Raw genomic sequence first — 17,041 nt, 5'->3', positions numbered from 1 at the left:
TTAGTTACTTTATTGAGTGTACAACCCCCCTGGTGCTGTTTTGTACTGTTTCTGTACTTGTTTTGATTATTATTGTTTCTTTGCTTGTTTGTAAATCTTGCATAGTATTATAATATGCAATGCTGCCCCCTAGTGGACGTAGCGCGCCACCGCAGAACATGCATTCTACAAATATGTTATAATATATGTTAATATGTTATGTTATACAATGTTATATTGATGCTGATAAATACATAAATATTATAGACAAGAAGAAGATAATTGGTGTGTTTTTATTAGATTTTTTATTTGAAATCAACACACAGAAACGGATCAAGTAAATTAGTGCCAATTTTTTAAAAAACAAACAAACTTTAAAACATCCATTTTAAAACATCAAAGCGTTTTAATTTGTAATTGGTGTTATTCACAATACTTCCCTCATTTTCTTTTTTACATCCTGTACAAACAGAGCTTTTATTTTGAAATCGCCCCGACTTCCGGAGTTACGTTCCTGCTCCTCCGATGACGTCACCATCAGCGCAGAGTGCCGGCGTGCACGCGCGCATGATTCAGCAGCTGCTCGCCGGCGTGCGCGCGGACACGCGAATTGCCGCGCGCCATCCCCGAGCACCGGGGCCGTGCGTGCGTGCGTGCGTGCGCGGACGTTTTTCTTCCGCCACCGGGAGAGCGACACACACACACACCGCGTCCTTTGTCGCCCTGCGGACGAGTGACGTCAGCGGCAGCCCCGCCATTTCCGCATCCTTGGCGCGGCGCGCGGACAGGTGAGTGACTCTCCTTCGTGCACGCGCGTGTTCGCTCACGTACTAGACGAATAACGTACAGTGTACATACGTGCTAGCTACGTACACGCCAATATTGTGTAGTAGACATACGTGAATGACGTACAGTACACACGCCAATATCGTGTGTTGTAGACATACGTAAATGACGTACAGTACACACGTGAATGACGTACGTGAATAGCGTGTCCAGTACGGTGTTTATATGTAAAGAGTGGTCTTAAAATAGCCAAAATCTCAATGGAGTTCTGAACGAGAGTCCTCCTATTATTACGTGAATATCGTGTACGTACAGTACGTGTTTATAGGTAAAGATGTGGTCTTAAATGTGGCAAAATCTCAATGGAGTTCTGAACGAGAGTTTTGTCCTTTAGCCAGTCAAGCTAGCATTGTTGTCATCCTCCTACTAATACTTTTTCCACGGATGTAAAACATCAAGCCAGGTGTCAGTCAGCAGGAAGTGAGTCTTTTATTCATGACCTGGTTCCGCTCAGCGACAAGTCCGTCTGGTTTCTGATGACTCGCCATGAAATAATTAGCGCCAAGTTCCCATGCATTATTAAAGGGAGCTGCATTAGCCTGGTGACGTCATCGTTGTCTTGCATATCATTAAAAATGGAGGCTGCGGATGACAAACAGGAAGTGGATGTTGTTGTTGGGGACACAGAGCATCTTTGTGCTGGGTCAATGATGATGGGGGGGGGGGGGGGGGGGGGGGGGTTGTCCTCTGCCAGGTTGCCATGACGACAAAGGAGGGCGGTGCCGCTTAGTTGACGCTCCTCAAGATGACGCCTGATCGTCTCCCACAATCCTTTGCTCCTTTTAGATAAACTTATCAGCTGGTCTGACATCACGTTAACCTTTGACCTCAACGTGACGCGCTCAGTCCAGGACAACTTTTGGTCAGTAATGTGTTAACTCTTTATTAATAATACCACAATATTCTTTATTAATGCTATCACATTATTAGTCATTATTAAAACCACAATATTGTTTATTAATAATACCAAATTATAATTTAATAATAATACCAAATTATTATTTATTATGAATACCAAAATATTCCTTATTAATGGTACCAAATTATTCTGTATTAGTTAATACAAGATTAATCTTTCTTTATAATATCAAATATTCTTTATTAACGGTATCAAATTATTTATTATTATTAATAGCAAAATATGATTTAATAATACTACCAAATATTTTTTATTTATGGTACCGAATTATTCTTTATTAATAATACCACAATATTTGTATTAATAATACCAAATGATTATTTATTAATAATACCAAATTATTCTTTATTAGTGTTACCACAATATTCCTTATTAATGGTACCAAATTAATCTTTATTTATGATCCCAAATCTTTTATTAATGGTATCAAATTATTTCCTATTAATAATACCAAAATATGATGTATTAATAATACCAAATATTTTTTATTTATGGTACCGAATTATTCTTGATTAATAATACCAAAATATGATATATTAATAATACCAAATATTTTTTATTTATGGTACCGAATTATTCTTGATTAATAATACCAAAATATGATATATTAATAATACCAAATATTTTTTATTTATGGTACCAAATTATTCTTGATTAATAATACCAAAATATGATATATTAATAATACCAAATATTTTTTATTTATGGTACTGAATTATTCTTGATTAATAATACCAAAATATTTGTATTAACAATACCAAATTATTCGTTATTAATGTTACCAAATAATTATTTATTAATAATATCAAAATGTTATCTATTAATAATACAAATGATTATGTATTAGTAATACCAAATTATTCCTTATTAATAATACCAAAATATTATTTATTTATAATACAAAATTATTCCTTATTAATGGTACCAAATAATTATATACTAATAATTGCAAAATATTATTTATTAATAATACCAAATTATTCCTTATAAATGGTATCAAATGATTATTTATTAATAATACCAAAATATTCTTTATCAATAATACCAAATTATTCCTTAATAATGGTACCAAATTATTATTTATTAATACCAAAATATGATTTATTAATAATACCAAATATTTTTTATTTATGGTACCAAATTATTCTTTATTAATAATACCAAAATATTTTTTTTATCAACAATACCAAATTATTCGTTATTAATGGTACCAAATAATGGTACCAATCACAAACAGTGATTCGTTATTTGCACACTGATAACGGAACACAAAGTAGCTCCGCCCCTTTTAACAGTTGTTGCCTTGGAGAGTGTTGAGTCTGGTGTGGGATGCAGAACTGGTCCCGCCTGGATCCAAACTATGAGGACAGTCTGGTGTGGGATGCAGAACTGGTCCCGCTAGGAGGACAGTCTGGTGTGGGATGCAGAACTAGTCCCTCCTGGATCCAAACTCGGAGGACAGTCGGGTGTGGGATGCAGAACTGGTCCCTTCTGGATCCAAACTAGGAGGACAGTCTGGTGTGGGATGCAGAACTGGTCCCTTCTGGATCCAAACTAGGAGGACAGTCTGGTGTGGGATGCAGAACTGGTCCCGCCTGGATCCAAACTATGAGGACAGTCTGGTGTGGGATGCAGAACTAGTCCCACCTGGATCCAAACTAGGAGGACAGTCGGGTGTGGGATGTAGAACTGGTCCCTCCTGGATCCAAACTAGAAAGACAGTCGGGTGTGGGATGCAGAACTGGTCCCGCCTGGATCCAAACTAGGAGGACAGTCGGGTGTGGGATGCAGAACTGGTCCCGCCTGGATCCAAACTATGAGGACAGTCTGGTGTGGGATGCAGAACTACTCCCACCTGGATCCAAACTGGGAGGACAGTCTGGTGTGGGATGCAGAACTAGTCCCACCTGGATCCAAACTAGGAGGACAGTCGGGTGTGGGATGCAGAACTAGTCCCACCTGGATCCAAACTAGGAGGACAGTCGGGTGTGGGATGTAGAACTGGTCCCTCCTGGATCCAAACTAGAAAGACAGTCGGGTGTGGGATGTAGAACTGGTCCCGCCTGGATCCAAACTGGGAGGACATGATGGATGTTGTCTTGCTGCCGGCGTGCCAAATGGAGCATGAGGAGCCACACATGACCTACATAATAGACTGGCAGCCATCTTTCTTGTTTACGTTCAGTGGAGCGCTCAAAGGTCAGCCTTTGCAATACGAGACTGCTAGCAGCGGCTAACGTCCCTCCACAGTGCGACGTAGAAGTCCTAAGTGTACTAGTAAGTACACTCGGTGAAGTGCACTGACAGAAGTAGTTAGTGTACTAGTAAGTATACTTGGTGAAGTGCACTGACATGAGTAGTAAGTGTACTAGTGAGTACGCTTGGTGAAGTGCACTGACAGGAGTAGTAAGTGTACTAGTAAAAATACTTGATGAAGTCCAGTGACAGGAGTAGTAAGTGTACAAGTAAAAATACTTGATGAAGTGCACTGACAGGAGTGGTAAGTGTACTAGTAAGTATACTGGGTGAAGTGCACTGACATGAGTAGTAAGCATACTAGTAAGTATACTGGGCGAAGTGCACTGAAATAAGTAGTAAGCATACTAGCAAGTGTACTTGGTAAAGTCCACTGACATGCGTATTAAGTGTACTTGATGAAGTGACAGGAGTAGTAAGGGTACATCGTGAAGTGTACTGACAGGAGTAGTAAGTGTACTAGTAAGTATACTCTGTGAAGTGCACTGACAGGAGTAGTAAGTGTACTTGGTGGAGTGCACTGACATGAGTAGTAAGCATACTAGTAAGTGTACTTGGTGAAGTGCAGTGGCAGGAGTAGTAAGTTTACTAGTAAGTGCACTGACAGGAGTAGTAAGTGTACTAGTAAGTATACTCTGTGAAGTGCACTGACAGGAGTAGTAAGAGTATTAGTAAGTGTACTTGGTGAAGTGCACTGGCAGGAGTAGTAAGTTTACCAGTAAGTGCACTGACAGGAGTAGTAAGTGTACTAGTAAGTACGTTGGGTGAAGTGCATTAAAATGAGTAGTAAGTGTACTAGTAAGTGTACTTGGTGAAGTGCACTGACAGGAGTAGTAAGTGTACTAGTAAGTAAACTGGGTAAAGTGCACTAACAGGAGTAGTAAGTGTACTGGGTGAAGTGCACTGACAGGAGTAGTAAGTGTACTAGTAAGTACGCTGGGTGAAGTGCATTAAAATGAGTAGTAAGTGTACTAGTAAGTGTACTTGGTGAAGTGCACTGACAGGAGTAGTAAGTGCACTAGCAAGTGTATTAATAAGTGTACTTGGTGAAGTGCACTGACAGGAGTAGTATGTGTACTATTAAGTGTACTGAGTGAAGTGCACTGACATGAGTAGTAAGTGTACTAGTAAGTGTACTTGGTGAAGTGCACTGACATGAGTAGTAAGTGTACTGGGTGAAGTGCCCTGACTGGAGTAGTAAGTGTACTGGGTGAAGTGCCCTGACTGGAGTAGTAAGTGTACTGGGTGAAGTGCACTGACAGGAGTAGTAAGTGTACTATTAAGTATACTGGGTGAAGTGTGCTGACAGGAGAAGTAAGTGCACTAGTAAGTCTATTAATAAGTGTACTTGGTGAAGTGCACTGACAGGAGTAGTATGTGTACTATTAAGTGTACTGAGTGAAGTGCACTGACATGAGTAGTAAGTGTACTAGTAAGTGCACTTGGTGAAGTGCACTGACATGAGTAGTAAGTGTACTGGGTGAAGTGCCCTGACTGGAGTAGTAAGTGTGCTGGGTGAAGTGCACTGACATGAGTAGTAAGTGTACTGGGTGAAGTGCCCTGACTGGAGTAGTAAGTGTGCTGGGTGAAGTGCACTGACAGGAGTAGTAAGTGTACTGGGTAAAGTGCACTGACAGGAGTAGTAAGTGTACTGGGTGAAGTGCACTGACTGCAGTAGTAAGTGTACTGGTTGAAGTGCCCTGACTGGAGTAGTAAGTGTACTGGGTCAAGTGCGCTGACATGAGTAGTAAGTGTACTGGGTGAAGTGCACTGACAGGAGTAGTAAGTGTACTGGGTGAAGTGCACTGAGCGTAGTAGGGCTGAGAGTATGAGTCAGCACTATCATGGCGAGCTGTTATATAAAGATAAGTGCACCTTTTATCTCCTTCCTCCCTGGAGGCGGTGAAGAATCTCATGATGCTTTGATAAAAGATCTTCTCGGCGCCTGGCGTCAGACGCTCACTTCCTGGCGTCAGACGCTCACTTCCTGCTCCATCCCGCCGCTGGACGGTGATGAAGATGATGATGATGAAGATGATCTAAGAGGTTCTGATTTGTCCAATCAACACTTTTCTCTTCATCAAGTCAGTGCAGGTAGGACAACTTTGACTTGACCGTGACGTGCTCTATTAGACTTTGTATGTTTTTAATATTTCATACTTTTATGTAATTAAATGTGTTATGTTGTCCCAAATGTTTATCTTGCATTATTTGGTCATTCTAGTTGTATGTTATTAACATGTTATTATTCATAACATCAAAAGGTTAGTCAACTTTCACACTTCCAGTACACAAACAGCAGACAGACACGCCTTGTTTGCTAGCACCCTGCCTTAGGGGTGTGTATGTGTGTGTGTGTGTGTGTGTGTGCGTGTGCGTGTGTGTGCGTGTGTGTGTGTGTGTGTGTGTGTGTGTGTGTGTGTGTGTGTGTGTGTGTGTGTGTGTCACAATGTCACCGTTATTAGGTGCGGTTGTTCTCATTGTGTGTGTTCGTTAAGAAGAGGCGTCACATGTTTGAGGTGTGTGCGTGCGTCAGGAGGCAGCGGCCAATCAGAGAGCTGGTTGTGGTCACATGGGCCCCGTTCACACTGCAGGCAAAGTGGCCCCTATGAGATTTTTTTTTTTTTTGGAGTTCTGTTTTTTTGCTAGCTGACAGTTTACACTGCAAGTAAAATGTCATCTTTATCAGACTCCAGTGTACACGCACACAGGCCTCAATGTGGCCCAAATGTGGTACCAGTTTGGCCCCAATATGGCCCCAATGTGGTGCCAATGTGGCCCCAATGTGGTCCCAGTTTGGCCTCAATGTGGCCCCTATGTGGTCCCAGTTTGGCCCCTATGTGGCCCCAATGTGGTCCCAGTTTGGCCCCAATGTGGTCCTAATGTGGCCCTAATGTGGCCCCAAAGTGGTCCCAAAGTGGCCCCAATGTGCTCCTAGTGTGGCCCCAATGTGGTCCCAGTTTGGCCTCAATGTGGCCCCAATGTGGTCCCAGTTTGGCCCCAATGTGGTACCAGTTTGGCCCCAATGTGGCCCCAAAGTGGCCCCAATGTGCTCCTAGTGTGGCACCAGTGTGGCCCCAATGTGGCCTTGACGTCACTTGCATGCGCACTTCGATAAAGTGAAAACAAAAAAAGTTGACCGGGAGGAAGTTGCTACTACTACAAAATAAAATAAAAGTCTTCACACCTTAAAATAAGAGTGTTTTTATGTGAAAATAAGTTAAAGTAATATAAAGTGGATGTATATAGTGTCATATATTTAATGTATATAATGTCACATATTTAATGTATATAATGTCATATATTTAATATATATAGTGTCACATATTTAATGTATATAGTGTCATGTATTTAATGTATCTAATGTCATATATTTAATAGATATAGTGTCACATATTTAATAGATATAGTGTCACATATTTTTTATGTATATAATGTCATATATTTAATGTATGTAGTGTCATATATTTAATGTATATAGTGTCATGTATTTAATGTATATAATGTCACATATTTAATCTATATAGTGTCATATATTTAATGTATATAATGTAATATATCTAATCTATATAGTGTTATATATTTAATGTATATAATGTCACATTTAATGTATATAATTTAATGTATTTAATGTATATATTGTCACATATTTAATATATAATGTCATATCCATCCATCTTCTTCCGCTTGTCCGAGGTCGGGTCGCGGGGGCAGCAGCCTAAGCAGGGAAGCCCAGCCTTCCCTCTCCCCAGCCACATCGTCCAGCTCTTCCCGGGGGATCCCGAGGCGTTCCCAGGCCAGCCGGGAGACATAGTCTTCCCAATGTGTCCTTGGTCTTCCCCGTGGCCTCCTACCGGTCGGACGTGCCCTAAACACCTCCCTAGGGAGGCGTTCGGGTGGCATCCTGACCAGATGCCCAAACCACCTCATTTGGCTCCTCTCCATGTGGAGGAGCAGCGGCTTTACTTTGAGCTCCCCCCGGATGACAGAGCTTCTCACCCTATCTCTAAGGGAGAGCTCCACCACCCGGTGGAGGAAACTCATTTGGGCCGCTTGTACCCGTGATCTTGTCCTTTCGGACATAACCCAAAGCTCATGACCATAGGTGAGGATGGGAACGTAGATCAACCGGTAAATTGAGAGCTTTGCCTTCCGGCTCAGCTCCTTCTTCACCACAACGGATCGATACAGCGTCCGCATTACTGAAGGTCCAACCCTCACTGGAAACGTGTCCGACTTACTGCCGGCAATGCGGACCAAGCTCTGACACTGATCGTACAGGGAGCGGACCGCCACAATCAGACAGTCCGATACCCCATACTCTCTGAGCACTCCCCACAGGACTTCCCGAGGGACACGGTCCAATGCCTTCTCCAAGTCCACAAAGCACATGTAGACTGGTTGGGCAAACTCCCATGCACCCTCAAGGACCCTGCCGAGAGTATAGAGCTGGTCCACAGTTCCACGACCAGGACGAAAACCACACTGTTCCTCCTGAATCCGAGGTTCGACTATCCGGCGTAGCCTCCTCTCCAGTACACCTGAATAGACCTTACCAAGAAGGCTGAGGAGTGTGATCCCACGATAGTTAGAACACACCCTCCGGTTCCCCTTCTTAAAGAGAGGAACCACCACCCCGGTCTGCCAATCCAGAGGTACCGCCCCCGATGTCCACGCGATGCTGCAGAGTCTTGTCAACCAAGACAGCCCCACAGCATCCAGAGCCTTAAGGAACTCCGGGCGGGTCTCATCTATCTCCGGGGCCTTGCCACCGAGGAGCTTTTTAACTACCTCAGCAACCTCAGCCCCAGAAATAGGAGAGCCCACCACAGATTCCACAGGAACTTCTTCCTCATAGGAAGACGTGTTGGTGGGATTGAGGAGGTCTTCGAAGTATTCCCTCCACCGATCCACAACATCCGCAGTCGAGGTCAGCAGAACACCATCCTCACCGTACACGGTGTTGATAGTGCACTGCTTCACCTTCCTGAGGCGGTGGATGGTGGTCCAGAATCGCTTTGAAGCCGCCCGTAAGTCGTTTTCCATGGCCTCCCCGAACTCCTCCCATGTCTGAGTTTTTGCTTCCGCGACCGCTGAAGCCGCACACCGCTTGGCCTGTCGGTACCTGTCCGCTGCCTCAGGAGTCCTATGAGCCAAAAGAACCCGATAGGACTCCTTCTTCAGCTTGACGGCATCCCTCCCCGCCGGTGTCCACCAACTGGTTCTAGGATTACCGCCACGACAGGCACCAACTACCTTGCGGCCACAGCTCCAATCAACCGCCTCGACAATAGAGGTGCGGAACATGGTCCACTCGGACTCAATGTCCAGCACCTCCCTCGTGACATGTTCAAAGTTCTTCCGGAGGTGGGAATTGAAACTCTCCCGTACAGGAGACTCTGCCAGACGTTCCCAGCAAACCCTCACAATGCGTTTGCGCCTGCCAGGTCTGTCCGGCATCCTCCCCCACCATTGCAGCCAACTCACCACCAGGTGGTGATCGGTAGAAAGCTCCGCCCCTCTCTTCACTCGAGTGTCCAAAACATGAGGCCGCAAATCCGATGACACAACTACAAAATCGATCATGGAACTGCGGCCTAGGGTGTCCTGGTGCCAAGTGCACATATGGACACCCTATGTTTGAACATGGTGTTCGTCATGGACAATCCGTGACGGGCACAAAAGTCCAATAACAAAACACCACTCGGGTTCAGGTCCGGGCGGCCATTCTTCCCAATCACGCCTCTCCAGGTTTCACTGTCGTTGCCAATATGAGCGTTGAAGTCCCCCAGTAGAACGAGGGAATCACCCGGGGGAACACCCTCAAGTACTCCCTCGAGTGAATCCAAAAAGGGTGGGTACTCTGAGCTGCTGTTTGGCGCGTAACTGCAAACAACAGTCAGGACCCGTCCCCCCCACCCGAAGGCGGAGGGAAGCTACCCTTTCGTCCACCGGGTTGAACTCCAACATGCAGGCTCTGAGCCGGGGGGCAACAAGAATTGCCACCCCAGCCCGTCGCCTCTCACTGCTGGCAACGCCAGAGTGGAAGAGAGTCCAGCCCCTCTCGAGAGAACTGGTTCCAGAGCCCTTGCTGTGCGTCGAAGTGAGTCTGACTATATCTAGCCGGAACTTCTCCACCTCGCACACTAGGTCAGGCTCCTTCCCCCCCAGCGAGGTGACGTTCCACGTCCCAAGAGCTAGCTTCTGTACCCGAGGATCGGACCGCCAAGTGCCCTGCCTTCGGCTGCCGCCCAGCTCACATTGCACCCGGCCTCTATGGCCCCTGCTATGGGTGGTGAGCCCATTGGAGGGGGGACCCACGTTGCCTCTTCGGGCTGTGCCCCTGGAGTTGGGGCACGATGGCGCTCGCCATCGTGCCCCAACTCCGGGCCTGGCTACAGAGGGGGGCCCCGGTGACCCGCGTCTGGGCGAGGGAAATCTGAGTCTCAGTTCTTGTATTTTCATAGAAGTCTTCGAGCTGCTCTTTGTCTGATCCCTCACCTAGGACCTGTTTGTCATATATTTAATGTATGTAATGTCACATATTTAATGTTTATAGTGTCACATATTTAATGTATATAATGTCATGTATTTAATGTCAAATATTTAATGTATATAATGTCACATATATTTAATGTATATAGTGTCATACATTTATTTTAATGTAATTGTACATATTTAGGTGCGCACTAATCAGCGCTCTGCTCTTCCTCCCCAGCTCTTGCTCAGCAGGTGGTCTATGTCTATGTCCGCCCCCGACATGCCCACCATGGTGTCCAGGTTGCCTAAATTTGCTTCGTGGTCCAAAAGCGGCGCCACACCCGCCTCCCCGACGGCTTCTGCCACCACCCCTGGCCAGCGGGGGGCCAGCAGCGCCTCCACCGGACCCCTCGCCTCCGTGAGACGGACAGGGTTTATCCGCACGCCCACGGACTATTCCACCATGTGGAGGAAAGACCGCGCGGTCACGGAAGGCGGCGGGGCTGACAGGGAGGGGGCTGGGTCAAGGGGTGTCGATGTCAAGCACAATCTGAACAGAACCGCTCCCAATTCTCCGGTGGACTCAAAGAAGCCCTCGTGTCCTGTAAAGGAGTCCAACAAGTCTCAAACACTTCCTGTTTCTAAAAGTGGACTTCCTGTTTCCAAGCGGAAGCCAAGCGGGTCCACCCCGACCAAACTTCCTGCTCTTCCTGGGTCCAAACTTCCAAGCAGAACCAGCAGCTCTGTGAGGCCCCATCGGTGGTCCACTGGTTCTAGTGCGGCCACACCATCACCTGGTGCTGGTTCTAGAACTGGTTCCCCCCTCCATGCCGCTCTACCAGCCACCCGCTCGCTCTCCACCGGCAACCTCGGGTCGGCGCCACCGTCCCGCCTCGCCACAAACGACCGTTTGCGCTCACGTAGCCTGATGGCGGTCCAGCGGCGTCCCTCCCCCTCCACCTCTCCCTCGACTAACACCACCGCCAAGCAGCCCGTCACTTCCTGTGCTCCACCTTCTGCTCAGGTGTCAGGTCCAGCTCCAGAGGGCGGGGGTCAGGGCGAGGCCCTCAAAGCAACCCCTTCTGCCTTGAAGAAGCCCCTCCTACCTGGGCTCAGCCCCGCCCCCAAGTTTAATGGCATCAGCTACAAGCTATCACGGCCATCGCTCATTAAGACGCCCCGCCCCCTGCGAGCGACCCCCGTACACAAGTTCCTGAGGGACCCTGAAGTGGGCCGAGAATCCTCAGTGGGCACGGCGTCCTCCACAGGAAGTAGTCCAGGTGAGTTTGTGTAATCAGCACTGATTTGTGTGTCTGTATCTCAGTCTGTGTGTAATCAACACTGATTTGTGTGTCTGTATCTCAGTCTGTTTGTGTACTCAGCACTGATTTGTGTGTCTGTATCTCAGTCTGTTTGTGTATTCAGCACTGATTTGTGTGTCTGTATCTCAGTCTGTTTGTGTATTCAGCACTGGTTTGTGTGTCTGTATCTCAGTCTGTTTGTGTATTCAGCACTGATTTGTGTGTCTGTATCTCAGTCTGTTTGTGTAATCAGCACTGATTTGTCTGTCTGTATCTCAGTCCGTGTGTGTAATCAGCACTGATTTGTGTGTCTGTATCTCAGTCTGTTTGTGTATTCAGCACTGATTTGTGTGTCTGTATCTCAGTCTGTTTGTGTAATCAGCACTGATTTGTCTGTCTGTATCTCAGTCTGTTTGTGTATTCAGCACTGATTTGTGTGTCTGCATCTCAGTCTGTTTGTATGATTAGCACTGATTTGTGTGTCTGTATCTCAGTCTGTTTGTGTAATCAGCACTGATTTGTGTGTCTGTATTTCAGTCTGTTTGTGTAATCAACACTAATTTGTGTGTCTGTCTTTTAGTCTGTTTGTGTAATCAGCACTGATTTGTGTGTCTGTATCTCAGTCTGTTTGTGTAATCAGCACTGATTTGTGTGTCTGTATCTCAGTCTGTTTGTGTAATCAGCACTGATTTGTGTTTCTGTATCTCAGTCTGTTTGTGTATTCAGCACTGATTTGTGTGTCTGTATCTCAGTCTGTTTGTATAATCAGCACTGATTTGTGTGTCTGTATCTCAGTCTGTTTGTGTATTCAGCACTAATTTGTGTGTCTGTATTTCAGTCTGTGTATTCAGCACTGATTTGTGTGTCTGTATTTCAGTCTGTTTGTGTAATCAGCACTGATTTGTGTGTCTGTAGCTCAGTCTGTTTGTGTAATCAGCATTGATGTGTGTGTCTGTATCTCAGTATGTTTGTGTATTCAGCACTGATTTGTGTGTCTGTATCTCAGTCTGTTTGTGTATTCAGCACTGATTTGTGTGTCTGTATTTCAGTCTGTTTGTATAATCAGCACTGATTTGTGTGTCTGTATCTCAGTCTGTTTGTGTAATCAGCACTGATTTGTGTGTCTGTATCTCAGTCTGTTTGTATAATCAGCACTGATTTGTGTGTCTGTATCTCAGTCTGTGTGTGTAATCAGCACTGATTTGTGTGTCTGTATCTCAGTCTGTTTGTGTATTCAGCACTGATTTGTGTGTCTGTATCTCAGTCTGTTTGTGTAATCAGCACTGATTTGTGTGTCTGTATCTCAGTCTGTTTGTGTATTCAGTACTGATTTGTGTGTCTGTATCTCAGTCTGTTTGTATAATCAGCACTGATTTGTGTGTCTGTATCTCAGTCTGTTTGTGTAATCAGCACTGATTTGTGTGTTTGTATTTCAGTCTGTTTGTGTAATCAACACTAATTTGTGTGTCTGTATTTCAGTCTGTTTGTGTAATCAGCACTGATTTGTGTGTCTGTATCTCAGTCTGTTTGTGTAATCAGCACTGATTTGTGTGTCTGTATCTCAGTCTGTTTGTGTAATCAGCACTGATTTGTGTGTCTGTATCTCAGTCTGTTTGTGTAATCAGCACTGATTTATGTGTCTGTATCTCAATCTGTGTGTGTAATCAGCACTGATTTGTGTGTCTGTAACTCAGTCTGTGTGTAATCAGCACTAATTTTGTGTCTGTATCTCAGCCTGTGTGTGTAATCAACACTAATTTGTGTGTCTGTATTTCAATCTATGTGTGTAAAAAATGTTTGTGTTTGTGTATTCAGATTTGTGTGAAGCACGACACATGATTGGCTGTCTTTTTACACGTAACACTTCTGAGTTATGTGTCGTGCACACAAATCTTTTTACACGTTCAGATCGCTGCACGTACACACAAATCGTACACGGCAGAAGTGTCGTAAATGTCACATGTGAAAAGAATCAGGGTTCCTGCTTCACACAAATCGGAATACACAAAAACCCACTTTTTTTTAAACTAACACAAATCGGAATACGGACACACAAATGAATACACTGACAAGTGAATCTGATTACAGACTCACAGGTTGAGATAGACTCGCAAATTAGTACACAGACACATGAATCTGATTACAGACGCACATTTAGACACACAAATTAATACACAGACATGTGAATCTGATTACAGACTCACAGATTGAGATACAGACACACAAATTGGTACACAGACACATGAATTGGATTACAGATGCACAGATTGAGATACAAACACACAAATTAGTACACAGACACAAGAATCTGATTACAGACGCACATACAGACACACATATTAGTACACAGCCTGTGAATCTGATTACAGACTCACAGATTGAGATACAAACACACAAATTAGTACACAGACACATGAATCTGATTACAGACGCACATACAGACACACATATTAGTACACAGACCTGTGAATCTGATTACAGACTCACAGATTGAGATACAAACACACAAATTAGTACACGGACACATGAATCTGATTACAGACGCACATAAAGACACACATATTAGTACACAGACCTGTGAATCTGATTACAGACTCACAGACTGAGATACAAACACACAAATTACTACATTGACACATGAATCTGATTGCACACACACACATTGAGATAATGACACACAAATTAGTACACAGACACATGAATCTGACTACTGACGCACAGATTGAAATACAAACACACAAATTAGTACACAGACACATTAATCTGATTACAGACTCACATATAGACACACACATTAGTACACAGACACAATAATGTGATTACAGACTCACATACAGACACACAAATTAGTACACAAACATGTGAATCTGATTACACACACACATACAGACACACAAATTACTGCATTGACACATGAATCTCATTACAGATGCACAGACTGAGATACAGACACACAAATTACTACATTGACACATGAATCTGATTACACACACACATTGAGATAATGACACAAAAATGAGTACACAGACACATCAATCTGACTACTGACGCACAGATTGAGATACAAACACACAAATTAGTACACAGACACATTAATCTGATTACAGACTCACATACAAACACACTAATTAGTACACAGACACATGAATCTGATTACAGACTCACATACAGACACACAAATTAGTACACAAATATGTGAATCTGATTACACACACAAATTACTACATTGACACATGAATCTGATTGCACACACACACATTGAGATAATGACACACAAATTAGTACACAGACACATGAATCTGACTACTGACGCACAGATTGAAATACAAACACACAAATTAGTACACAGACACATTAATCTGATTACAGACTCACATATAGACACACACATTAGTACACAGACACAATAATGTGATTACAGACTCACATACAGACACACAAATTAGTACACAAACATGTGAATCTGATTACACGCACACATACAGACACACAAATTACTGCATTGACACATGAATCTGATTACAGATGCACAGACTGAGATACAGACACACAAATTACTACATTGACACATGAATCTGATTACAGATGCACAGACTGAGATACAGACACACAAATTAATACATTGACACATGAATCTGATTACACACACACACTTTGAGATAATGACACGAAAATGAGTACACAGACACATTAATCTGATTACAGACTCACATATAGACACACACATTAGTACACAGACACAATAATGTGATTACAGACTCACATACAGACACACAAATTAGTACACCAACATGTGAATCTGATTACACACACATACAGACACACAAATTACTGCATTGACACATGAATCTGATTACAGATGCACAGACTGAGATACAGACACACAAATTACTACATTGACACATGAATCTGATTACACACACACATTGAGATAATGACACACAAATTAGTACACAGACACATTAATCTGATTACAGACTCACATATAGACACACACATTAGTACACAGACACAATAATCTGATTAAAGACTCACATATAGACACACACATTAGTACACAGACACAATAATGTGATTACAGACTCACATACAGACACACAAATTAGTACACAAACATGTGAATCTGATTACACACACACATACAGACACACAAATTACTGCATTGACACATGAATCTGATTACAGATGCACAGACTGAGATACAGACACACAAATTACTACATTGACACATGAATCTGATTACACACACACATTGAGATAATGACACACAAATTAGTACACAGACACATTAATCTGACTACTGACGCACAGATTGAAATACAAACACACAAATTAGTACACAGACACATTAATCTGATTACAGACTCACATATAGACACACACATTAGTACACAGACACAATAATGTGATTACAGACTCACATACAGACACACAAATTAGTACACAAACATGTGAATCTGATTACACACACACATACAGACACACAAATTACTGCATTGACACATGAATCTGATTACAGATGCACAGACTGAGATACAGACACACAAATTACTACATTGACACATGAATCTGATTACACACACACATTGAGATAATGACACACAAATTAGTACACAGACACATTAATCTGATTACAGACTCACATATAGACACACACATTAGTACACAGACACAATAATCTGATTAAAGACTCACATACAGACACACAAATTAGTACACAAACATGTGAATCTGATTACAAACACATACAGACACACAAATGAGTACACAAACATGTGAATCTGATTACACACACACATACAGACACACAAATTACTGCATTGACACATGAATCTGATTACAAATGCACAGACTGAGATACAGACACACAAATTACTACATTGACACATGAATCTGATTACACACACACATTGAGATAATGACACAAAAATGAGTACACAGACACATTAATCTGACTACTGACACACAGATTGAGATACAAATACACAAATTAGTACACAGACACATGAATCTGATTACAGACTCACATACAGACACACAAATTAGTACACAAACATGTGAATCTGATTACAGACTCACATACAGACACACAAATTAGTACACAAACATGTGAATCTGATTACACACACAAATTACTACATTGACACATGAATCTGATTGCACACACACGCATTGAGATAATGACACACAAATTAGTACACAGACACATTAATCTGATTACTGACGCACAGACTGAAATACAAACACACAAATTAGTACA

At 43.1% G+C, this 17,041-nt stretch overlaps 1 protein-coding gene across 1 annotated transcript in view; it reads left to right on the top strand.

The window, feature by feature from the left end:
* The first annotated feature begins 514 nt into the window (after positions 1–514).
* Positions 515–17,041, top strand: part of LOC133638990 (serine-rich coiled-coil domain-containing protein 2-like) — a 37,150-nt gene continuing 20,623 nt past the window's right edge. The window contains exons 1-3 of the mRNA XM_062032044.1: positions 515–767; positions 10,719–11,760; positions 13,690–13,699. Of these exons, the coding sequence (XP_061888028.1) occupies positions 10,740–11,760; positions 13,690–13,699 (1,031 nt within the window). The 5' untranslated portion in view covers positions 515–767; positions 10,719–10,739. The remainder of the gene's footprint in view (positions 768–10,718; positions 11,761–13,689; positions 13,700–17,041) is intronic.

This window comes from Entelurus aequoreus, linkage group LG21, assembly GCF_033978785.1.
Source record: "Entelurus aequoreus isolate RoL-2023_Sb linkage group LG21, RoL_Eaeq_v1.1, whole genome shotgun sequence".
In the NCBI taxonomy this organism is placed as follows: Eukaryota; Metazoa; Chordata; class Actinopteri; order Syngnathiformes; family Syngnathidae; genus Entelurus; species Entelurus aequoreus.
The sequence above is the reverse complement of the archived record's forward strand: the minus strand, read 5'-3'. Positions and strand labels throughout refer to the sequence as shown.